The 26,601-nt window shown below is 35.5% G+C and overlaps 2 protein-coding genes across 4 annotated transcripts; one reads left to right on the top strand and one right to left on the bottom strand.

The window, feature by feature from the left end:
* Positions 1 to 331: 331 nt before the first annotated feature.
* LOC124849153 (putative helicase MAGATAMA 3) lies at positions 332 to 24,598 on the top strand. 3 transcript variants are annotated; one of them, XM_088106338.1, is made up of 23 exons: positions 332 to 635; positions 1,558 to 1,636; positions 2,442 to 2,541; positions 2,612 to 2,689; positions 2,785 to 2,929; positions 3,457 to 3,590; positions 3,684 to 3,893; positions 4,086 to 4,277; positions 5,210 to 5,245; positions 6,077 to 6,162; positions 6,386 to 6,433; positions 7,574 to 7,685; positions 7,757 to 7,862; positions 8,111 to 8,208; positions 11,261 to 11,368; positions 11,448 to 11,540; positions 13,473 to 13,526; positions 13,908 to 13,966; positions 14,062 to 14,146; positions 23,010 to 23,378; positions 23,679 to 23,801; positions 23,895 to 23,981; positions 24,238 to 24,598. In XM_088106338.1, the coding sequence occupies exons 3-23, from the start codon at positions 2,512 to 2,514 to the stop codon at positions 24,448 to 24,450; spliced, it is 2,466 nt and encodes an 821-aa protein (XP_087962464.1). In that variant the 5' UTR covers positions 332 to 635; positions 1,558 to 1,636; positions 2,442 to 2,511; the 3' UTR covers positions 24,451 to 24,598. The 3 variants fall into 3 exon arrangements, with proteins under 3 accessions (XP_087962464.1, XP_087962463.1, XP_087962465.1); XM_088106337.1 differs by having other exon boundaries at positions 1,553 to 1,636; XM_088106339.1 differs by having other exon boundaries at positions 333 to 635; positions 1,553 to 1,636; positions 6,389 to 6,433.
* Positions 17,847 to 22,990, bottom strand: LOC148203531 (uncharacterized). Its single transcript, XM_088106340.1, has 3 exons — positions 20,505 to 22,990; positions 18,734 to 18,737; positions 17,847 to 18,448 (listed from the first exon to the last, which is right to left on the bottom strand). Exons 1-3 carry the CDS (start codon positions 21,431 to 21,433, stop codon positions 18,359 to 18,361), a joined length of 1,023 nt encoding a protein of 340 aa, XP_087962466.1. The 5' UTR covers positions 21,434 to 22,990; the 3' UTR covers positions 17,847 to 18,358.
* Positions 24,599 to 26,601: the final 2,003 nt, after the last annotated feature.

Raw genomic sequence — 26,601 nt, 5'->3', positions numbered from 1 at the left:
TTAATATAACTATTATTATAATATAAATTATATTTTAATAATTTTTAAAATACAAAATTATTTAAAATAATATTTAAATTTTAAAATAAATTAAATTAAATTATTATTAAGGTAGTGAAGATTGTTTTTAATAAAAAAAAAATAGAAAAATATTTATTAAAATTAGAAATAAAGTTTTGAAAAGTTGGAGATGCAGAATGATGATGAAATGTCAGAAGGTTAAAAATGAAATTTTTGAAAGTGTAGGATGAAATCTTGAAAGTTGAAAGTGTACGATGAAACATCTTTTAATCTGCAGTAGTGGCCCAACAGAAATAAGTCCTTGCATCATCCCTATGTATTTTCTTCTTCAAATGAAACTCTGAACGAGAACCCCCCAAAGCAGGCGTCTTCTGCCAGCTCACTGAAAACGCACACTTCACTTAAGCCCATTGTAGGCGGCCCAAATGTGCAGGTGCTGCAGATAAAGCCACTCATTGGTAAGTTGGGAATGTGGTGGTGCAGGAGAAGTTCTCTTACCCGAAAAGAAAAGCAAACGCAGAAGCCAGCGTTGCAAAGGAGTTAGTCGACGAAGAGAATCCAAAACCAAACAGAAACCCCATTCCCAGTCGTGCTCACAAAGAGCGTTCTCAACCGTGAGTTTCTTCTTTCTACCAATGACTATTCATTCAATCACCGTTTAAATCACTTCTTAGTTGTTGTGAAAGTTCTTATTTAGTTATGCAAAATTTAAAGGATGATGTTTCATCTTGAATAAAGCCCCTGATTTGCAACTTCCTTCTTGTTTCTGAGATGATAAAGTATGTTCAACATAACATTGTGGCTATGATAAAAAACTTTGGTATGCAAAATTTAAAGGGTGATGTTTTTATCCTGTATTAAACCCCTGATCACACATTTTTACTTGCTTCTGATATGGTAAAGTATATTCAATACACATTTTTACTTGCTTCTGATATGGTAAAGTATATTCAATATGACATTATGGCTATGATAATTTGGTAAGCAATTTCTATTTGTAAGTGTGTGTGTGTGTGTGTGTTACTTGTATACTGACCATGCTACACTCTTATATTATGTGTGTGTGTGTTGACACAGCACATTCAGTTGCAACTACACGATATATGTTACTTGTATACTGGCCATGCTACACTCTTATATTACAAAGTATTTATTCAAAAAGAGCTTATGATGTGAGAGCTATGTCATAAGTTAAGTTTCACTGTAAAGCTAAAGATGATCCTAACCTCACATTTTTCATTTTTTAACTATTTTTTATGATTAATGATAAGATAAATCCAAACAAGTGTCATAGAAGTTTTTTCAAATGGTCCCATAGTCATGTTTTAAAGATATATTTTTTGAGTAGTAAACTCGTTTACTTTTCTCCAGCTATGTGGTTCCATTCTTGATTTATTGATTGACATACTACTTCTCTGCCTCTATTCCCATTCCTTTTCTTGCTCTTTATATGTTTATACTGTAGATCCCATCCTCATTCTACAAATTTATTCTCAATCGCTAACTTTTTTAATTTTTGTCCATGTATAAGGGAAGAGGCCAAAGAGTTACAATCAAGATATTCAAAAAGTGAAATTCCTCTTACTATCGATAATATTCCTACTGGCATTAAGAGGTACATACATCTGGCTTTAAAGAATAAAATAAATTCCTTGTTCTTCTGACATCGTGTATGAGATTAAACATCTTTTGTTAAATGATTTGACTTGACAATCTTTGGTGAATTGTTTTATTTGATGTCTTGTGGTAGATTAAAAAAAGTTGATAAATGATTTGTCTCTACTGAAACTTTTTCAGGAATATGTTGTGTGAAATTATTATTTGTTCTCTTCAATGTGCTTTAAGATTGTTAATTTTTTTAAGTATCTTAATTTTATTAAGTATTTTAATGCCAACAATATTAAGATGTTTTTTGCAGTAATGTTCTAGGGTTGAGGAATCGATTATTGTTTATATATTTGCATGCCTTTTAAAGTGCCATTTTATTGAGAATTGGTCTTTCGGGAGGAATGATTGACATAATTTAACCCAAAATAGAGAGATGAATAATAATTATGGTTAGATTGATTGCTATTAGTTCTCTCTTATTTGGCTATATTAAATTGTTTGTGTTGAGTCAAATAGGTTGTAAATCAGGTCACGAGTTCTTTTAAATGTATTAAAGATCTTTTATCAACTAGAGATATGACCAAATTATCATATATATATATATATATATATATATATATATATATATATATATGTATGGGTGTAATTTCCATTTTATCAAACTGGATTTGTGATGTTGGATTAAGCTCAATTTCCAATTTCTTAAGATATTGCTACTTGTCTGCAGTACTACTACAGTTACTTCCCCTTTTTCTCTTTGTTTTACTTCTACTACCATATCAGCTTGATAATAAGTTACTTTGGTTATACAGGAAAACAGATCGGTCTTATAAAGAGTTGGAAGCAAGAAAAGATAGACTCAGCCAACTAGAGAAAATCTACATGGATATGGCAATGAAGAAGGAGCTGCAGGTATTGATATTTTGCATAGTTTATTGTGTACCTTTTTAATTCTTACTGAGGTTGGGACTATTTTGCATAGACTCAGGAAGAATCCGTAATCTGCCGCTTCTACAAGATTATTCTTAGTTGGGACTACGTTGCTCTCAAGGAATCTAAGGCAATACACTTTATTCCTTACTATTTTTCTTTGTTTCTGTGTTTTTTTCTTTTTAATTTGCTTTCGTAATGTCTTTTGGAAGTTGGTATTTTCAGGAGCAGAAAAAAGGGACTGCGGAGTCGTCACTCATGAAGGTGAAGAACCGGTATACAGATGTCGATGACTATATTGCAACCTACGAACCGCTCATCTTTGAAGAAGCCAAATCCCAGATCACTAAGGAGAAAGAGGAAGAAGAGGGTATCTTTAATTTCAACTATTTTTTTGTTTTTTGAAAAGATTATTATTCTTGCAGTAGCTATGTAGCACAGTTGTTAACAGCCTTTGTCTAAGGTCTTTAGCCCGTTCTATACTATTCTTATTAATTGGGTGGGAGTGACTGACTTTGTAGCACTTGTCAGAGGACTGTTAAAGCCCTGTCTAAGATGCGGTTCTTCCTTTCTTACTTCAATTTAAATAATAATTGGTTTGCTTTTCATGTTTTAAAGTTAGAAGGGTCAATGTAGCGAGGTATGGTTGACAAATAAATCTACTTAGTAAGCACATAATCAAAGGTCCGATTCTGAGTCTGTGTTAATAGAGAATATCTATTAAGAGAGACTTGCCCTTTAAATAGAGTTTTGGATTAGTCTTTTTAGCTGCCGGCTACGAGAGACTTCATAAATCTTTGAATTAGTCTCTAGCACTCTACTGAGATACCCTAGGGACCAAAATAAAAGTTTGAAGGGTCTTTTTGCTTAAGATTTTTTTTTTGTTTGCCTGACCAGTGACTGATTGGAAATTGGGGGTGGTAAAATGTTGGAGTGAAGAAGATGATTTTCATTTTATAGAATTTCCATGTGAAATTAATGAGGGAGAATCAATATCACAGAATGATCTTTTGCTACTTTCCAGAGATAAGGTACTACCAGTGATGAGAAGTTATGTGTTTTGGGCTTTGAATTTTTTGCCTATTCGAATTTGAATTGATTCCTATCTGTATTTGTCTCTGCAGTTTGCAGATGGAAAAATATTACCTACTTTTTATGCATTTGCTTTGGTGGAACATGTCTGGAAATATTTTCATACCCCACTTGTTCGAGTTAGACTCTATCTTGCTGGGGAGTTCTTAAAATATAATACAGATGATGTAAAATCTTGCCCTAGGCTGTTTAACATGCGATCTTATATATGCGAGACAGAAAGACAGTTATATTTTAGGAAGGTAACCTATTCTATCATGTACTTCTAGTGATATCAATATTGTGTGTGTTTCTTATGTGGAGGCTGCCTTCCTTGATTAATTGTATTATTAATTTATAATAGAAATATAAAGGTTTTCAGAATTTTTTTTCTTAACAAAAGGCATTTTCTTTTAAATTAGCTTTGCCGTTGATCCAATGTGAAAATCATGCAGCAATGCAGCTTATCTACTATTGCTCGGGAATATTTAGCTATTCGAACTTTAGGCTGTCTCCCGCACAAGGATTTAATATTAAGTGCAGTTGGAGAAGATTTTGGCACAAAAGTCGATGGATGGAAAATCCCAACACCGTTGAGGGAATATGTTGAAAATAGTTTTAATCAGTACCAGCGTGAGGCCATTACAGTAAGTTTTTTTATTTTAGAAGTTCAATAAAGTAAATAAAACTAGAACTTGTTCATCAACTCAGGTTTTTTTTTTGTCTTTCTTCTTTTAAGCAATCCAATTTGCTTTTTCTCTTTTTTTGTTACTGATATATAGTTTGGAAAGAATAAATGCTTGATTATGACAAGAGGGGGGCATATTTGCAAGTTTGGATTTCACATTTAGTTAAAGGATATAATACTCAAACGTATTATGATGCATAGCATATCATTCAGAGTTATATTTTACTTTTTTGTCACCAAGTTTTTTCAATTTGAAAATGCTCCTTGTTTTCCACGTTTCTTTTCTTCTATACTTGTTAAAGGCTTGGGTTTTTCCAATTTCAATCTCATCTTAATTTCTTTTGGTTTTGATATAGGAGTCAGAAAAAGAAATGTGGGAGCAAAAGGCATTCAAAACAAACTACCTAATATCTAATTTCAAATGAACTGAAACAATAAACTTAAATCACGCATTTATCTCCCCATCTTTATAAATTCTTTCTCCTTTATTATTTTCTTTGGTCCAATAAAATTCTTATCACTCTTTTGGAAGATAATGTGCTTTTGTTGATGAACCCTTTTGAAAGATCTTTTAAAAAACTTAAAAGCTATGTTACATTTATACTGGCTGAAAAATTCTCCTTTCTCAAAGCTAGCTTTTGTAAGGTGAAGCATAATAGTTTAGCTTGGAAAGAAAACCATTTTATCCCTTTAGTTTAAAGCATATTCAAGCATGCACAATTGTTAGAAAAATCTACACTGCAACATATGCCATCATAATAAGTTACAAGTCAAACAACAAAGAGGAGAAAAAAGAAAGTGAAGATTGATTAGAAGTTTTCATTCCTTAATAAGATGTAAACCTCTTGTAACCTTTATTCATTCCATTTTAACATTTTATTTCTGTTCCAGGCTGGTCTATCATCAAAAGCCTTTGTCCTGATACAGGTAGGTCTCTATTTGGTTTTTTCTCTTCTAAAATTCTTTTAATGGTTTTTCATATTTCCCTTTTCTGTTAGGCTATGCTTGGTGTTATGTTTATCAGTTATGCTGAATTATTTTTCTGAAAAGACTTGTTTGTTATATTCGGGAATTGGAGAAATTTATTTCAAAGAACTGCCAATTTGAAATAGTAAGTTCTCATTGAATAGCAAGAAGGGGGACCAGAGGCAGCAACATGGGAGGATGTGGCGACCATATGGGTTCACTTTCCAGATTTGAACCTTGAGGACAAGGTTGTTCAGGCCGTAGCGTGTAATGATAGGATTATGAATGTTTATGTTAGGAGGAAAGTTGTTAAAAATAAAACATAGTTTGCTACAGGTGGTCTGGGCTGTCCAGGTGGTCTGGGCTGTCCAGGTGGTCTGGGCTGTCCAGGTGGTTTGGGCTGCTATAGTCTCCTTAATGGGAAGACTATATATATAGGTGTGGTTGTGTCTTTTAGAAGGGACGTTTTTTATTAGTTTGAGAGGCTGGACAGGACTAGTTGCAACCTGTGTGAAGGGAAGCATTTTCCCTTGGTTGTTTTCTTGTACTCTGCTTACGTTGGAATAATAGATACGTTTCCAGTGCTGGGTGTTGATAACACTGGTGTCTTTGGGTGTAGAACTAAACGTTTTAGGTTCCTTTTAATCCAGAAACCTAACAGTTTTTCTATCAATCTTATTTGTTCAACTATCCTCTTGCAAAATACCTGAGACATTTGGGTTTTTATCAATGTAATGTAGTACTTTTTTATAATACAAAAAATTGTAATCGAGCCTAACCAACTCCTTTCAGGGGCCCCCAGGGACTGGGAAGACTCAGACCATACTTGGGATTCTAAGTACCATTTTGCATGCAACTCCTACAAGAGTGCATTCTAAGTAAGCATAATATTTAGTATATGTCTGCAGTCTTCTATTTCTAAAAATTCAGTTTTTTGTTTCAATTGTTGTCTTCAGCAAAGCATTGTGTTAGGAGTGTGCCTGGTAGAAGTGAGATTTTGAAGCAAATTTTGCTTCTACCAAGCAACTTATGGTCATATTTATGCTTAATCTTTCTTGCTCTTTATTCATACATATGCTTATTGATATTTTCTTTTGAAAGCAGGACCTATGAGCTAAGGCAAAGACCACAATTAACTATTGAGGAGAAGTAAGATTTGCTTTGAAAATATTTAGGCTTTACTTGGTTAAGAAAACTTCTTGCCACCGATGTTGGTTATTTCCAGTGATTCTGACATAATATTTCTTTTAATTCCCTATATCTGCCATCTTTTGAAATCCTTATCTGTTATGTTCATTATTAGTCTCTTCTTGCTTTGTGTTATGCATGTTTGCTCTCTTGCCATGCCTACCTTCAAGTAGTTCATAAACAAATGTTGTGAATCAAGTAGAAGTGCAACAATAAGGGTAAAATTTGATTTTTGTATTATATCATAAAGAAAATAGCTGTAATTCAAGTTAATGCACTTTTCCTTGGTTTCTCTTTCACTTTAGATGGTTTAATTTTATATCAACATCGTAAGAAGCTGGGAAAATTGTTTAAAGCTTATGACAGTTTTTTGACTTTGGCTTATAGAAGTAAGTGATCTGGATGATTACTTATTTGATATTTGTGTTGTTGGAGTATGATAAGAGAGAAAGAACCTATTGGCTTAACTGTACTTTAGAATTCTCCAAGGTCCAAATAAAGTATTTTGATTAGAATATTCTTGAGGATGTTTTCAAGAAGTTATTTTAATTAAAGTACAATTCTAGATGATTGGAGTATTAGTCACATAAGTCAGTTTATTTAGCTGATTTTATGAATGCAGGTCCATAGCAGAGTACCCTTCCAAACTGATAAAGTTGATTTTAACCTCTATAGTATCTCTTGCATGTTGGCTCGCTCTTTTACCCTTTTTTGTAGAATTCAAGAATAATTTAGTTGGGTTAGATGATGTTCAACAAGAGCCTCGTAATATTTGGTTTCAAAGTACATATCTTGCAAAATTACCTTGGGATGGTGACCACTTCTGTCCCAAGGTCAATTAAAATAAACCGCAAATGGGTTTTATACTAGCATTGTTAGTGTTGAAATGTAATGTTATTTTATTATTTCTTTTATATATACATACCAAGCTTGTGTTGCCTCTTTTTGTAACCTTTATATATACATCAATCAAAAGCACAACAGTTTATGTTGAATACACTGATATTTCTCCATCTTATTTATTCAATTGTTAGCAGAATGCACTTTTCATATTCCATCATGCTAGAAGATTTTATTTTCTTTTCCCTTTTCCCATGACAGACAAAGACATTGGCGACTAGCTTCTCCATGGCTTAGTAGTATTAATCCTAGGGATAGTCTGATGCCAAAAGACGGTGATGATGGCTTTTACCCAACTACTGGAAATGAACTAGTAAGTACTCCTTTCATTGGTTAAAATTGTTGATCTTGCAAAATAACATCTCTAATGATGGGTTTTATCAGAAACCTGAAGCTGTAATTTCAAGTCGTAAGTACCATGGAAGAGTGTTAGTTTGCGCCCCATCAAACTCTGCCCTTGATGAGATTGTGTTGAGGGTTCTCAATGGAGGTATTAAGTTTCTTCAATGCATTTGTTTGGGAAAAAGAATTTTTCTTTTTGCATTCATTCCCTCGCCATGATTTTGACCCTCTTGGTTGTGTTTTTAATGGGGTGGGGGGGTTAAGATTTCAACTAGGACACATTGACTAGCGAGGTGTCATTGCTATCTTGGTTGTGTGGCCAGTCTTTTATTTTAAGAATTCTGTATTCTATATTATCATGATTGCATATTTATTTTTATTCATGGATGTTCTTAGGTGTACATGATGAAAATGACCGTGTTTATTGCCCTAAAATTGTTCGGATTGGTCTCAAAGCACATCATTCTGTCAAGGCTGTTTCCCTGGATGAACTTGTACGTGGAATATTAGACCAAATGTGTTTCAATTAGCTATGCTGCCACCATCATTATATAATCTTTCATATCACTATTGTAAACTTTTGTTATAATGCCATGATTATGCCTCAGCAGGTCTGGAGGGGAACTTAGTTATTAATTTAACGGTTTTATTAACATCATTGCTTGGGACTGACTGATTTGTGCATCTAAAAGTGGTAATGTTAGACCGTTATTAGTCTATGAGAGAAGAAAGAAACATAGTTAGAAGGTCTAACTGTTTGGGCAGTTAGGGGGAGCGGGGAAAAGCTTTTGAACTTGTATAAATAGTTGTGATTAGTTGGGGGAGGGATCTTTTTTGGCCTTATTGAATTGTTGATCAGGACTCATTGTCCTGAGGGGGAGAGGTTAAGCTCTCTGTATTCTTTCTGTTGATTGAAAGTGAATAAAAGAAGCATTTCTTTGTCGGAGTGTGTGTTTGAAGAGTAAGGAGTGAGTTTTTCCTAGGTTCTTGGATAAAGAACCTAACAGGTAAGTTTTTATTGATGAAGAAAACATTTGTAGTTCAAAACTATAAAATGCAATGATTTTTTTCTTTTTCAATAAAAACTTACCACCACTTAATATTCAACCCTAAGGGGATGCTAACATTCTCCTGAAATGAATGAAGAGTCTTGATATAATGAGTGATATGAAGTTAGATGAAGAGGCTCCAAAATGTGTTCCTATCAAAACAATGATTCTATAAAGTTAATTATGCTGGTGAATGTGTTACTAGAACCTGTGAAGTAGGTTATACTTGGCTTCTTTTTAGATTACTTTAGCTTCTAATCATCCTTCCTATTAAACTATAGGAAAGATTGAGATTGAAGTGAAACTGTGTGTTTCTAATACAACCTAGATATTTTATTTATATTGAGAAAAAAGAATCATTACAATAAATAAAAGATTTTACATCCTCTAATAATAAAGATATGATATCTGAATAAATAAAAAGGTTTCCAATAATATGTATATATATAATCTATATATGTTTGATTATATAGGATTTGTGCCTTATTTCTATAATGATAACATTCCCCTCCAAGTTGGAGCATATAATCATATATGCTTAGCTTTTTGCAAATATACTTGGCCTCTAAGAAACTTGGTAAATATGTTGACTAATTGTTCACTAGAATTGACAAACCTAATGGTGATGTCTTAAGACTCTAATTCTTCTCTTATGAGACGACAATTTGTCTCAATATGTTTGTTCTATTGTGAAAGATAGTATTAGAGGCAATGTGTCTTGCTACCAAGTCTACACATATAAGGTGCATTTCAGAACTTTATTCTAATATAAGCTCACAAGGGACTAATGTCATTGACATGTAATGTGCTTCTGCAGATTTATCAAAAAAATTTTGTTTCTCACTTTTCCACATGTTAAATCATTTCAATAAGAACACAATACCCTGAATTGTCACTTGGTGACCCTGCCTAATTGGTGTCAGGATACCCAACAATTTGAGTATTTCATATATCTTCAAAATGAGGGCTTGCCACGAGGCTTCTTAATATACTTTAGGATCCGTATGATCACATCTTGATAGGACCTTTACAGTTTATGTTAGGAAAAAAGAGATAAAAAACAGGACATAGGGTGAGGGAGGTTGTTAGTTGGTTAGACGGTTGGTTGTTAGGTGAGAAGGGTTGGTTATATAGGGGGGAGGTGTGTCTTAGGGGGACAGTTTTGGGTTTATTGTTGTAGTGACAGGATTATTACATCCTGGGTGAAGAGATGATTGCTCCCTTGGTTGCTTACGAACATAAGTCTTTGTTACCAGAATAATAAAACAGTTTGGTTCTTTGGTTTGTACTACGTGTTGTGGGTTTGTTGAAGTGTGTATCTGTGTGGGTTCAGGGTTGTTGCTGCCAAGAATCCTATCACATCTCAATTGTCTTGACAAGGAGAGTTTAAAATTTGACTTACTAAGATCATTGTAAAAGCAATACCTGGAGAAGTCACAGTAGGTAATTTAGCATACCAACTGACCATTTGTACTGAGGATCAGAATATGGCTCTCCTTAGTTGGGTACAGGTTTGATACCTAAATCCTTTGTTGTGTCCACAGGCGTAACATTTCTAGATTGTCGAAAGTAAATTTTCTGACATATGACCAAACCATGCGCATAGTGATTGCTTGAAACCACATAAGGACTTGTGTAGACACATACATATTAGATGACTTTTCCTAAGCAACAAATCCAAGAGTATGCCCCATGTAGACTTCAAAATCACCATGTGACATTTTTTATGTCAAGTTGTAACAGAGTCCAAAGTGAATAACTGCAATGGAAAAGAGAAGTCTAATAGAACCTCCTCCTCTTTTTCCATATTCTGGAACCTTGTTTGCATAATGCCATTTATGATTTGATGGCCTAGATCTCTGAAAAGCAGGTAGTTTGTCTTTGTGCACAAAAGGATCGATAATATGCTAAATTTAATATTGACAAACGTGCATTATTCTTAATGCTTTTGATCAATAGATATCCATGCAATGTATGGTTGCTCGACATTGAGAACTATGCCTAAGGTTTATTGGCACTTGAAGATAATGAAGCTTCATCACTCTGCACTAGGACTGAAACTTTACATCATTTGTGGGGAAGGATCTCTGATCAATGAAATGATTTACCTTCATGTTCAGGCTTCATATATCTTATAATTGGGTCATCTAGTCATATGATGTTATTAACTGAAAACACGTTTGTATCTAGATTTCAAGCCCAAAACATGTTCATCTGTCGTGGCTTTATTTATGATGTGTACCAACCACTGACGATATGGTGATCATTTTATACACCTTTTTTGGAATGATGTTCTTAAAGAAAATAAATTTTGAGCATAATAGATATTTATTGTATTTGGTTCACACCCTGGCAATTGCGACAGTATTTTAACTATTGAAGTGGTAGTCTAAGCATTACTTACAGGATTGCTGTTTCTATTACAAAAAAATCTGTATTATTAACACACTTCAAATGTAATTGGGTTGAATTTAAAGGTTGAAACTTTTATATGCAGATGAAACAAAAACGTTCTAGTGCCAATAAATCATCCACCAATAAGCAGAGTACTGCAGGATGTAATGATGACAGTATCCGAGCTGCAATTTTAGACGATGCCACTATTGTATGTATTCCCACACTTTATGTTGAATGCATAAGCAAAAGCAATCTGATTTTCATAGTATTTTCTGTCTTCTTGGCAGGTCTTCTCAACTCTCAGCTTTAGTGGTTCCCATGTTTTCAGTAAACTAAATCGTGGATTTGATGTTGTGATTATAGATGAAGCAGCACAGGCTGTAAGTGTCAAATCCTCTTAGTTGCTGAGTCACTTTTAATATTGCTTATAATATAAACTAACTTGACAAAGTTTGATCTTAAGTTGCTGGGGTACCTCAAAATATTCCAGCAACTAATTTTTATTTATTTTTAATTGTAGTATGAAGATGGAATAACCTTCATGAACCAATAATCCCTGAAACTTAAGCTATCATGTGAAGACATAAAAATGATTTTATGTTTTAAATCTTAGTATCTCTTACTTACCCACACCGGAGTCCTTTTGGCTTGAGCTGTGAATAACGCAAAGACCCAGCTGTTTTGTGCTAGAGTATAACTTTTCATTAGAAAATAATAGGGGAGGAAAGGATTGAACTCTAGACCTTATGGTCATAGAGACTGATAATATCCCATGAACCAACTATCAGGAAAGCTTAAGCTGAGGTAAAAAATAGAAATAATTTTAGATTATATAGATAGAAATACCTTTAGATTATAATGAGTTTTCAAATATTTTTTGGCTGGAGTACAAATTTTTTTTTCCTCTTGGAGTAAATAAGCTACTGAGGACTAAGTCTAAAGTATATCTGAAATCCCTAAAAGTCTTTGTCACTTGAGCGGGCCTCTTTTTCTTTAGCGAAGCTTTTCAGTGGGACAGTGTTCTGAAGAATTTTCCTTGTTCTTGGGGTTCTACTTGTATCATAACTCATCCTCCAGCAAGCTAAAACATGCTCATTTTGGTGTAACACTTGGCTTATTTATTTTTATAAAAGAGCAAAACTAAAATGTATTTCGAGTACAAGGGATCCACCGAATCACAAAAGTAAATTTCAAAAAAATGGTAGTTTGACGAAGTTATCTAATAATTATAAAAGGGGTGGAGATTAAAGGTAGAATTAATACAATTACAAACCACAGTAGTTAAGCTAGTGGAAGATTACGATGGGACTAGGATAGTTGAAGACCTCTAAGGCAGGGGATTAATCACTATATAGGGATGACACTGAGTGTCAAAGGAGAGAGCTGCTGTGGTTGGGAATAGGTTGTTGATATTTGAGAATTCAAAAGTTGAGGATAAAAGATAGGATTCCTAGATAAGGCAGTGGTAGCATTTTGAATTTGGTTTCTGTTGGGTAGTGAAGAAAGGGATTTCCTTGAAAAATGCAACATTAAAGGAACTGAAGAATCAATTTGTAGGCGAGCAATAGGAACTTGGGTGTTATGGGCGCCTAAGTCCCACATCAAGCTGCAATATGGGATGCATGGGGAAGTATTCAAGTGTTTGCTTTTGCCCATTTGATGGCTGACTTTTGAGAGTTGAGTTACTCAAATTCTTAGGTACTTGTCAATTGGCATCAGACCTAGTTCTTGGTGTCTCAAAAAGGGTTACCTACACAAAATTCTGACTACTAGGAGCCCTGACCGATACAGGAGTTGAATGAAGTGTCACTGAGTTAAGTGTCATACAGATAAAGTCATCAAGATGTCAACTCTCAGGAATGGCGCTTTATAGGAACTTGGGTAGTATATGGTGCCTATGTCTCACATTGAGCAGTACGACTTGGTGGAGTATTTAACTGTTTGGTTCTTTTGAAAGTAGGTTTCCCAAGTACTTGGATACTTGTCATGGAGTAAATGTGGTCTCCCAAGTCAAGAACACCCAAGAAGAGAATTCGATGAGCAAGATAAATTTATCTTGGAGAAATATCATACATGAAACAAGTAGAACCAAATGCACAAGGAGGAACTTCGTAACAAGATTCTTTAGGAACCGTATTTATTTACTAAACTAGACTAATAACTTTAATCTTTTTTCCTAAGTTGCAATGAAATGGGCAATCTTGGAAAGTTGAAAAGGTTTATTATTATGTAGTTTCAGGCTGTATAACTTATTTTTGTAATGAGCAGATCTAAAACGTTGTTGCTTATTTTATTTCAACTCTTTATGACAGGTGGAGCCTGCAACTCTTGTTCCTTTAGCCAATCAATGCAAAAAAGTTTTTCTGGTACTTTACATCGCTTATCCTTGCATTACAGGAACGTACATGATTTTACTTTTTACTTATCGTAATATATGTGTGAACAATATTCTATATCATGTATAAAATATAAATTGAGGAAAAAAATGCATTTTGACAGCATGTGCGAAGAAAGAAAATCCATTATTCATATTAACTCTTAATCAAAACAATGTGAAATGGTATACAGCAATGGGATTGATAATTCTTGTCTATTAATTATTAATGGTTAGACAAAGGCCTGGACAGTGGAAATATTTTATACAATTGTTGAACCCTTTTAAAAGCTTGTTGGGTTACAGACTTTTTAAGTAATTTTGACTAGTGTTGTCCTTATTGAGGCTACATTTTGTTGCAACATTTTTAAAGGTTGGTGATCCAGCTCAACTTCCAGCAACTGTAATTTCGGACATTGCTAAGAATCACGGGTAAACAATTAGTTTTGTGGTGATTATGATTTTAATACATTAAACCATTTTTTTCTAACACATGAGTTTTTGGCTTTATTGTTTCATGAATTAAGATATGGCACAAGCTTATTTGAAAGATTGATGGAGGCTGGTTATCCGGTTAAAATGTTGAAGACCCAATATCGAATGCATCCTGAGGTTGGTGCATACTGTTAACATGTTCTGTATTAGCTAAGAATATGACTAAAATACTGCTCGTAAGGTGTGGGCAATCTTTCCCCCTTTGAATTAGATTTTGGAGTTTACTTAGGCCATAATTCATTTCTAATACATGTTAAGCAGAATCTTGAAAAATTAATTTCTCTAACGTGGTCTTCGTGTGGCCAAATGAGTTCAATTGGTTCAGACCTAAGAATTGCCTCATATGCTGGGGAAATACCGGGGCCATGTTGGCTCTGTTGCTTAAGTGGTATTATAGTGGTGGGTTTTTTTATCAAAATTTAAGTGCAGTAGAATTATGGTTTTGAAGGAATGACATTTAATGATGCGTAATCAAAAAACTGAGCGAGGCAATATTTTAGATTGAAGAATATAAATGAGAAACAGTACAGGTTATTTTAAATTGAAGACTTACAATGGAATATCTTGAGAATATTCCAGGCTACACTTCTACTGTTCCTAAACTATTTTTCGTAGCATTTGATCTTGATATATTCCACGTTACTAATAGGCCCACAACGAAGGTATATATGGAAAATGAGGGGCTCGGGGGAATAGAAGAAGGGACAAATATGCCTCATAAATTAGGCCTGCTTGTGTATGAGTGTAAAAGGAATCAAGTGGCACCAGCTGAAAGAGAAAAGTAGGGCAGCTGGCAGAAAGTGGAGATGCAAGAATTGTGCTGGAGGGAGAAGCACATTTTTAATAGACGATTATCCTTTATTTTTTGCCTCATTTCAATATAAATACAGTTGAATATAGTGAAAACTCCCTTGTGTTCAATATACACATAGGGTCATCTATTTATAATAGAATAAATATGGGCTAAACTCAAAATACAAATAAGAAATAATAACAAACTAACTAATAAAGATAAAAGATAAAGATAATATATTTAACACTCTCCCTCAAGCTCGAGCACATATGTACCAATCTTGGAACAAATAAACTCAATCCAAGGACCCCTTAATGACTTGGTCAACACATCTGCAAGTTTCCCTCAAGCTCGAGCACACAAATTGTATGTACCAAGCTTGGAACAAATAAACTCAATCCAAGACCCCTTAATGACTTGGTCAACACATCTGCAAGTTGATCGTTTGACACAACAAACTCAGTACTTATTTCTTTAGTCAACAACTTTTCACAAACGAAAGGACAATCAATTTCTATATGTTTAGTCCTCTCGTGCAACACTGGATTTGATGCAATTTGGAGAGCAGATTGATTCACCCATATAAGTTCACAATGCATCTTCATAGTATGGATGTCATAGAAGTTAAGCTCTTAAAGGAATTATTTCACCCATATAAGTTCACATGTGAGTGACGCCATCGCCCTATACTCGGCTTCAGCTATTGATCGTGCCATTACATTCTCTTACTTTTCCATGAAATAATGTTTTCTCCCAGAAAAACACAATATCCTATAGTAGACTGTCTATCAATAGGCGAACCTTCCCAATCTGCATCACAATACCCAAAGACTTGAATGCTTCCTTTATCTTCATATAACAATCCTTGCCCAAGAGCCTTTTTGATATACCTTAGAATGCGAATGAGAGCATTCCAATTGTCTAAACAAGGAACCTGCATGAATTGACTAACCATTCCAACTGCAAAGGATAGATCTAACCTTGTAATAGTAAGGTAAATCAGTTTTCCAACCAGCCTCCTACACCTCTCTGGATCGAAGAATAATTCACCTTTCGTCCTTAATTTCTGGTTTGGGTCCATGGGGCTGTCTACCAGTTTGCAATCAATCATGTCTTTTTCTTGTAATATATCAAGAGCATACTTCCTTTGGGAAATTACAATTCCATCTTTTGATTGTGTTACTTCAATGCCTAAGAAGTATTTGAGACTTCCAAGATCCTTGGTTTGAAAATGTCTACACAAGTACTCATTCAGTTGAGATATTCCAACATCATTTCCTATAATGACAATATCATCAACATATACTATTAAGTAAACACATTTCCCAAGAGAAGAATGACAGTAAAAAACCGAATAGTCTATTTCACTATGTTTTAGCCCAAATTTTTGAACAATGGAGGTAAACTTTCCAAAACCAAGCACTAGGTGATTGTTTGAGTCCATATAGAGATCGATGCAATTTGCATACCATACTAGACTCCCCTGATCAACAAATCCAGGAGGTTGCTTCATATAAACCTTTTCCTCAAGATCACCATGTAGGACAACATTCTTGATATCTAATTGATGAAGTGGCCAATGACGAATGATTGCCATGGCAAAGAAGAGGCAAATAGTAGTCATCTTGACAACAGGAGAAAAAGTGTCACAATAATCAAGACCATAAACCTGAGTGTAACCCTTTGCAATAAGTCGGGCTTGAGCCGATCAATTTTACCATTAGGGCCGACTTTAACTGGATACACCCATCGGCAACCAACCACCTTTTTGTCCTGGGTAAGTGGCACCAGCTCCCAAGTATTATTGTGGTCAAGAGCTGCATTTCTACAATCATAGCTTGTCGCCATCCAGGATGATCAAGTGCTTCTTTCACATTCTTGGGTATAACAACAGAAGACACTGAGGATAAAAGAGAAAAATAGGAGGGCGACAATCAATGATAGCTAAGAAAATTATAAATAGGATGAGGGTTTCGAGTAGAACGAGTATCTTTTCTGAGGGCAATAGGCCATGCTTAATCATTTTCACCAAGAGGTGTGGGAGAAGGTGACCAGGGAGAAGAATCTGAAGTAGGAGATTCACCATTGTCTTGGGGAGGTGGACTATTCATTGGGGCCCTGTGTGGGATGATCTCAGTATTGGAGAAACGGGTGTAGGAGGATTGGGATCAAGACTTGGAATGACAGAGACGGGTGAGCTATTTGACTCGGCCATTGGAATAGGAAGGACCTGCTGGAGGATAGAAACATCCTGAACAGATGGAGAGAAGTAAGGAGTCTGTTCAAAGAATGTATGAGAAATAGAGAAGATTGGGAGAAAATATCTCTTGTGTGTTTAGCATACACATAGGGTAGTTTATTTATATTGTAAGATATGGGCCAATGCCCTTAATACAGAATAGACTAAGCTCAAATAACAGAAACACACATCTTAACATCTAACACTCCCCCTCAAGCTGGAACATATAAATCATGTGTTCCAAGCTTGTTACAAAGATAATCAATTCTAGGTCCTCGTAAGGACTTAGTGAATATGTCTGCCAACTGGTTGCTTGAATTAACAAACTCAGTCTTGATATCTCCGGATATGATTTTTTCTCGAATGAAATGGCAATCAACTTCAATGTGTTTGGTTCTCTCATGGAAGACAGGGTTAGAGCTAATATGGAGAGCAGCTTGATTATCACATATAAGTATCATGTGAGTGACATCTCCAAATTTCAATTCACTCAACAATTGTTTAAGCCACACAAGCTCGCAAGTACCTGATGCCATAGCTCTATATTCTGCTTCTGCACTGGACCTTGCCACAACACTTTGCTTCTTACTTTTCCAAGATATCAGGTTGCTACCAATAGAGACACAATATCCAGAAGTAGACCTCCTATCAGAAGGGGAACCAGCCCAATCAGCATCTGAATAACAAACGATTTTTGTATCGCTGTTAGGGCCATATAGCAAACCTTTTCCAGGTGATCTTTTAATATCCTTCAGTATGCGAACAACTGCATCTCAATGGTCTTCACATGGGGAGTTTAGAAATTGACTCACCACACTAACTGCGAAGGAAATGTCAGGACGCGTAACAGTAAGATAGTTTAATTTACCAACTAGTCTTCTGTACCGTTCAGGATCTGAGAAAGGCTCCCCCTGATTTGGTAGGAGTTTGATGTTAGGGTCCATAGGTGTCTCAACAGATTTACAGTTTATTAACCCTGTTTCCTCCAAGATGTCTAACGCATACTTCCTCTGAGATATGACAATACCATCACTGGATTGTGCTACTTCAATACCCAAAAAGTACCGAAGTTTGCCAAGATCTTTGGTTTGAAAATGATGACAAAGGTGTTGTTTCATCTGAGAGATGCCAAGATAGTCGCTTCCTGTGAGAACAATATCATCGACATACACTATTAAGTAGATATATCCCGCACTCGAGTGGCGATAGAACACTGAATGATCCGCTTCACTGCGAGACATACCAAATTGTTGAACAACACAACTGAATTTACCAAACCAGACCCGAGGAGACTGTTTTAGGCCATATAAGGATTTGCGAAGACGACATACCAATCCAGATGACTCCCCCTGAGCAACAAAGTCAGGCGGTTGCTCCATATAAATTTCTTCATGCAAATCACCATTGAGGAAAGCATTTTTGACATCAAGTTGGTAAAGAGGCCATTGTCGAAGAGCGGCCATGGCAATGAATAGGCGAATAGAGGTCATTTTTGCCACTGGAGAAAAAGTATCACCATAATGCAAACCAAAAATCTGTGTGTAGCCTTTGGCAACCAGTCGAGCTTTCAGACCATCAATTGTACCATCAGGACCAACCTTGATAGCATACACCCACCTGCAACCAACAACAGACTTTCCAGATGGTAATTGGACAAGCTCCCAAGTTCCACTTTCCTGTAAGGCACTTAATTCATCCATCATAGCTTGACGCCAACCAGGATGAGTTAAGGCATCACCCACAGATTTGGGAATTGACACAGAAGAAATGGATGAGAGACAAGTATAAAAAGATGGAGATAATCTGTGGTAATTAAGAACAGTATAATGGGGGGAAGGGTTACGGGTAGAGCGTATACCTTTACGGAGGGCAATAGGCAAGTCAGACTCAGTTGCTAGAGCCGAAGGAGACACATGAGGCGGCACCGGAAGTGAGTCATGAGGGAGACAATTACGGCGACTATAAACCTGGAGTGGTGGAGGTGAAGGATGAGCCTGTGGTGAATGAGAGTCTAAAGAAGGAGAAGACAAAAGGGGTGGAGTATCACCAGGAGGATCACAGATAAGAGGAATATCAACAGTAACAGGGAGAGGTACAGAACTAGAAGATAGATGTGAAAAGTAAAAAGAAGACTCATCAAAAGTGACATCAGCAGAGATAAAATGACGATTGAGAGAAGGGGAAAAACACTTATAGCCCTTTTGTGATCGTGGAAATCCTAAGAAGACACATTTGTGAGACCTAGGAGATAACTTATCAAGACCAGGACTAAAATCATGAACAAAACATGTAGACCCAAAAACTCGAAGAGGTAATGGATGTAGAGGGTCATGAGGAAATAAGATAGAATGCGGGATTTTGTTATCTAGGACGGAAGATGGCATGCAGTTGATAAGATATAACATGCTGTGAGAACTGCATCACCCCAAAAACGTGAGGGTACTTGACCATGTATCAGAAGTGTACGAGTTGTTTCAATAAGGTGTCTATTCTTGCGCTCAGCCACCCCATTTTGTTGAGGGGTATAAGCACATGAGGTTTGGTGAAGAATGCCATGAGAAGCCATAAACTGTTTAAACTGTTGAGAAAGGTATTCACGGCCATTATCACTACGTAAATTTCGAATAGAAACCCCAAACTGTGTTTTTATTTCATTGAAAAAAGATTGGAAAATAGAAAACAACTCAGAACGATTCTTCATTAACAACAACCAAGTACATCTGGAATAGTCATCAATAAAAGTAACAAAATACTGAAAACCTAAAATGGACTTAACACGACTAGGTCCCCAAATGTCAGAATGAACCAATGAAAAGGGAGACGACGCCCGTTGTGAGACACTACGAGGAAAGGAACTACGAGTATGCTTCCCTAACTGACAAGACTCACACGACAAACTTGATAATGTGGACAACCTCGGGACAAGTTGTTGTAGTTTGGCAAGACTAGGATGACCGAACTGAGCATGAAGAAGGGATGGTGACTCCATGACTACGCCAACATGTGGAGAAGGACAGAGATGATAAAGGCCATGAGACTCACATCCTGTGTCAATCATGTGTTTCGAACTCCGGTCCTGCAACCAAACAGAATCTTTAGTAAATGAAATAACACAATTAAGAGTACGAGTTAAACGACTAATGGACAATAAGTTGAAGGGAGACCCAGGGACATAAAGTACATGATCAATGGATATGGATGGAAAAATATTAACAATACCAATACCATGAGATGAGACTCTAGACCCATCAACCATTGTTACCGAGGGTAAATTATCAGGACATGACAAGGAAGAAAACAAAGACTTGTTACCGGTGATGTCATCGGTGGCGCCTGAGTCAAGGACCCAAGGTCCGAGGGAGTGAGTTAGACCAACAAAAGGTGTACCTGTACGTGCAACAGATGCAGATGTAGTGGAACCAGAGTGCTGATGATCCTCATACCATCTGAGAAATTCGTTGAAGAGTGCAGGTTTGTCTATGGTATTAGATGAAGTAGGATGGTCTGCAGACGGTGATCGGGGAGGTGGATCAGAATTTGCCATTGCTACAGGTCGAGGAGGACGTCCATGGAGAGCATAACATTTATCAATCTTGTGGCCTAACTTGCCACAATGGTCACATTTTGGACGTCCTTTACTTGGCTTGCGAGACCGACTTCGATCATCACGTTGAGCAGCCATAACAGAGGAATCATCAGTATGAGGGGATGTTTCAGTGACGGGTTTGCTCGGTATACGCAAAAGAGCAGAACACGTAGAAGTAAAGTTGGGTATGACAGGAGAACCCAAAATCTGATCACGGACATGAGAAACATCATCAGAGAGTCCGTATAATGCCAACAACATGAAGAACTTTGATCGTTGTTCCAATTCTTCAGCAGGAGTGGAAGCAGGAGGTAATATATCATTAAAGTCATGAAGAAGGGCATGAATTTTACCCAAATAATCTGCCATGGGACCAGGATTGCGCGGACCAATAACAGTTAATAGGTCCTGACAAACACCATAAAGACGCTGAGTGTCATTGGTGTATAACAACTTCGCTTGTGCCCATACTTCTGAACATGTTTCATAGGATCGAAACATTTGTTTCAGTGAGGAGTGAATGGTGGACTTTATAACAATGCATAACTGAGCATCAATTTTCATCCAGCGGGAAGTGTCATCTATGGGAGCAGTAGTCACATTTTGAGTAAGATGATCTAAATACCCCTGACTCTTCAACCAAAGTTTGATGTCGGACGCCCATGTTGCATAATTTGTGCCATCTAACTTGTCAATGGACAAGTGTACATTCACATAATTGGTATATATTGAGGGATCAGAAGATGAGCCACCAACAGAGGTGTTTGTAGACGAGGAAGACGCCATAGAGAGGGAGAAACCCTAAAAATTCAAAGTGCTCCGATTGACGCAACGACCACAGATCCAGAAAGAGGGCGAGGAGGCGATCACGGCGGTGCTGATCGGCGGCGGAAAGCTCCGGCGACGCGCCGGCACGCGCGGCGGCAGCGGCGGCGCGTGGAGGCGCGTGCGTGGTCCGATCGCCGCGATCTTCGTACGACGGTGGTCGCCCGGCCGAGACGATCCCGATGGTGTGGTCGCCGATCGATTCTGGAACTCCGGCGACGGCGACGGCGGCGGCGGCGACTGCGACAACGGCGGCAGTGATAGGTGCCGGAGACCGTGGAGTTGACTGGAACTATTCCTGTGCTCTAGATACCATATGAGAAATAGAGAAGATTGGGAGAAAATATCCCTTGTGTGTTTAGCATACACATAGGGTAGTTTATTTATATTGTAAGATATGGGCCAATGCCCTTAATACAGAATAGACTAAGCCCAAATAACAGAAACACACATCTTAACATCTAACAGAATGTAATATTGACATACATGTAATACTTCTTAGTTTCAGGAGGGTAACACCGATATCCCGAACCACGCTCCTGTAAATGTTCATTGAACAATTTAACATTTTGGTCAACTGGCTTAGGGAAATTAAATTAAAAGGACAATTAGGGACAAAAGGACAGCATTGAGATTGAGGGAGGGAGACAAGGAAACATGTCTAACTCCTTTTGAGGAAGTTTTAGATCCATTTGCAAGGGTTATGAAATGAGGTTTTTCTAGAGGTATTACCAGAAATGTGATTTGAATTGCCTGAGATTGAATTTTTACCTTCTATGGATTGAGAAACGCAGGCTGTTGATGTACTTGGAGATTGAGATGACTGTGCCAAGCTATTAGACTTTAACCTTAGATATTCTTGATATTTGTCCTCGGTGAACTTATAAGTGGAAGTTTCAGTCTTCGAATTGGAAGTTTCAATCTTTGAAAAGGGAAATCATATAAGGAGTAGCAATTCTCTTGAGTGTGACCCATCCTTTTGCAGGATGTGCATTGAGAACTTCTTCGACCTCCTCATCCTCAGCGGTGGACGGCCTGTGGCGGGTGGCAGCGGGCGGTGGTGGACAGCAACACCAGACTGATGCGAGACAGAAAACTCTCTTGTGTTTAATACACACATAGGGTCATCTATTTATAATAGAATAAATATGGGTTAAACCCAAAATACAAATAAGAAATAATAACAAACTAACTAATAAAAATAAAAAATAAAGATAATATATTTAACAAATACTACTCTGGTCCGATTCTAATTCTGTCATGTACCACACTTCTAAAATCCTGAAGTTTTTCCCCTAGGATTTGATTGCATTGCATCACATAACAGGGAATATAACCTGTTCCTGTTAATCAGTTTTATCGTGTTCCATCAAGGGATTGTGTTAATATCATTATTATTTGGTCCTTGAGTTGTTTTTCTTTTTTATTACTTTTCTGTGGAGAAAACTCATCATTATATTCTGTTTTATTACTTTGTTCTTTTTGAAATTTCCTGTGAATTTTTCTGAATGAGTTTTATTATGTAATGATCGAACAGATAAGAAGCTTTCCCTCCGGGGAGTTTTATGGAGACTTATTGCAAGATGGGGATGAGGTGAAATCACGGACAATACGGGCATGGCATGATTACCGCTGCTTTGGCCCCTTCTGCTTCTTTGATATACACGAGGGAAAAGAGGCTCGACCATCTGGGAGTGGTTCATGGATAAATATTGAGGAAGTTGACTTTGTTCTATTCTTGTATCAAAAACTGATTTCACTCTATCCGGCACTCAAATCTGGTAACCAAGTTGCAATTATAACACCCTATAGTCAACAAGTCAAGCTCTTCCAAAAACGTTTTGAGGAGATTTTTGGAATGTCAGCTGAGAAAGTAGTGGATATATGTACTGTTGATGGTTGCCAGGTAAACTAGCTTAGTGTTTATTGTATGATATCCTTCATGTTCATTTTGACTTTTATTGCTAATTATTTAACAGTAAATTATGCAAATACTTGAATAAGGTTTACATTGTTTACCATCTGGAATACAATAAACCTGTCATTTGCAAGATAGATTACGAATGCATAGATAGCTGGTTATGAACTGTTGCACTGCACCATAGACGAGCCTTCATTGTGTAATTTGGTTTGATTAAATTATAAATTTAAAGTTTTAAAAAATGTTAGGAATTGAAGAAATAAATCATAATTTACTCTCTTTCAGGGACGGGAAAAGGACATTGCGATATTTTCATGTGTCAGGGCAAGCAAAGATAAAGCCATAGGTTTTGTAGGAGACATCCGACGGATGAATGTTGGGATCACTAGAGCAAAGTCAGCAGTATTGGTACTATGTCTTTTTTTGTTAATGTGATGAGTTCATGGATTTCATTTGGTCCATACACCTGAATACCGATCCATTTTTGTGTTGTTGATATAGGTGGTTGGATCTGCCTCAACATTAAGGAGGAGTGAACAATGGAACAAGCTAGTGGAAAGTGCAGAGAAAAGGGACTGTTTATTCAAAGTAAGGTCATTTATAAGTAGCAACACATGAATTTGATCCGTTAAAATAAGAATTAAGAATTTTAATTGAGCCTAATTGATCATGTTCCTTTTAGTACACTCTCCATTAGTACATGTTCCTTTTATCTATAATGTCTCCATAAATATTCGTTTGTTGGTTCACCTGAATCTATGCTAATACATTCCTGGTTAGATTATGGATCCAAGAAATTTTTTCACCAAAAAAAAATGACGAACTAAACAATTTTCATCTGCAGGTTTCTCAACCATATTCATCATTCTTCAGTGATGACAGTCTAGCCTCCATGCAAAAAAAGGTGGTCGAACCATCTCAGTTGATTGGACCCACTGGTACAGTGGATAATGACGTGCAGCCTAACACTGCTGCAACCTTTGATGATCAAGCACAAGCTGAGGACAACGACGATCGCGACGTGGACATGAATGATGCGGGCTTTGATGAGGATTAGGGTTATTATTATATGCAAGTAAAATGCAGTTTTTTATTAGGCCTGTTTTTCGAACTTAGTCTCTGTTTTACCATTAAATGAAATTTTGTATGCTTTATTTCCACATGATGACAAGTTTGAGGATGAAGGCAATTTTAAAGTTACTTTATTAAGTTGTACTTTTTAAAGAAGCACTACTATTTAAGACTAACCTGGGCGCTTAGGACAATTGTTAAAATATTAAAATTGAAATTGATGGTAAGAAGCATGTCTAATAGTAAAGATTATTTCTCAATTTTAATCGGATCATTGAATAATGGAATTTAAATAACTTTATCTTTTTCTAAAGTTGAGAGGACTGTGAGTGTCTCGAGGAAAGCCAAAAATTCGGTTGATATTCTTACAAGGTAAATGTGAACCAATGGTATAACCTGAGGTCAGGTTTTATTTGCAATAAAATAATTGTTTTATCTTAAAGATTTAGCAATAGTTACAATAGTTACAAATAGTTTATTAATTAATAAAAGGTTTGATTAAGTTTTAGGTCTATCCTATAAGGTTTTTGTTATTATAAAATAATATTGTGATTAGTCTAAAATGAAGAATGATTTATATTGATCTCATTGAAAATATGTTAAATAACAAGAATAATTTCCTCAATGGTGGTGATGGAAGCAATTTCTTGATAATCCTAAACGATGTTGTGAAAGCAATTAGAAGGCATAGTAAACAATCTTATCAATATTTATGATTGGAAAACATGATGAAGAGATATGAATTGTGGTGATAGAAACAATATTTTGTTCCTTATAGATGATAATATGATGATCTCATTATCTAACATATTTTTAATGAAAGAAATAAAAGACATTTTTATTTTACATTAACTAGGATATCATTTTATATTAACAACATAAACTCATTTCTTAATATACAAAAACAAATAAATAAAATAATGAAAATAAATAACAGTCATCACATAGTTTATGAAAAATAATTAAATTATAAAAACTCAATTAATAATTTAATTTTTTTTAATATTCAATATAAACAAAATTTAATAAAGAGTTAATTATAAATACGAGGGATTTGAGTTGTGATTATGTCTTAATAGAAATACAAATCTTTAATAATAAAACATTGGGTGTTGCTCCCTCCACCACCCAAGTGCTCCTACACCTCCCCACTATTTTTTTTATTCTAAAAATACTCTACATCTCCCTACTATTTTCTTTTATTCCAAAAATACCCTACACCTTCCCACTATATTCAACCATCTTTCTCTTTCTCTCCACATTAATGGAGCATTCTCATGACTCAGATTTAAACTTATGATATATTGTAAAATTTTATTTACATTTTCCCTTAAATAAGTTTGATTCAATCTTATTTTCACTGTTCAATATATTTTTTTTCTTCATATTACTTAATAAATGGTAAAATTTTGTTCTAAATTTCTAGAAAAATGTTTATATATATGAGTTTTTTTTTTACATTTAATATCTATAATTTTTAACATCATATTATGTTTTAACTTACCAACATGTTTGACTCAAATAACTTGAATAAAGTATTTAATTTATTAGATAAATAATATAAAAATATTATTAAATGCTTAAAATATAAAAGAAAAGTTATTTGTTAAAGATTTTGAATTTATTTAGTTCTTTCGTCATTATAAAGTTAGTATATAATAATAATAATATATTATTTACTATTAATATTATTATGTTTATTATTTTGTATTTGCATCTAACTTTTAAGTTTATAAAATGGAAGTGGTAGAAGCACTGATATTGAAGTTTCCTCTGAATTTTATATTTTACAATATATCACAAGTTTAAATCTAAGTCATATGAATGCTCCATTAATGCAGAGAGAGAAAGAGAAAGATTGTTGAGGATAGAGGGAAAGTGTAGGGTATTTTTGGAATAAAAGAAAATAGTGGGGAGGTGTAGAATATTTTTGGAATAAAAGAAAATAGTGGAGAGGTGCAGAAGCACTTGGGGTGGTGGAGGGAGCAACACCCTAAAACATTAATTAATATCCACCATACATAATATTATAATATGATTCATGATAGGAATATTATTGTATATAATAAGTAAGTACTTGCATAGGCAATTATTATGCTACAGTAGAGTTGAAAAATAAATTAATGTTTATAGTATT

This window comes from Vigna umbellata, chromosome 2 (genome assembly GCF_029865625.1).
Source record: "Vigna umbellata cultivar VRB3 chromosome 2, Vumbellata_1.0, whole genome shotgun sequence".
NCBI classification, from domain to species: domain Eukaryota; kingdom Viridiplantae; phylum Streptophyta; class Magnoliopsida; order Fabales; family Fabaceae; genus Vigna; species Vigna umbellata.
Note: the sequence above shows the minus strand (reverse complement) of the source record. Positions and strands in the feature narration are given on the sequence as shown.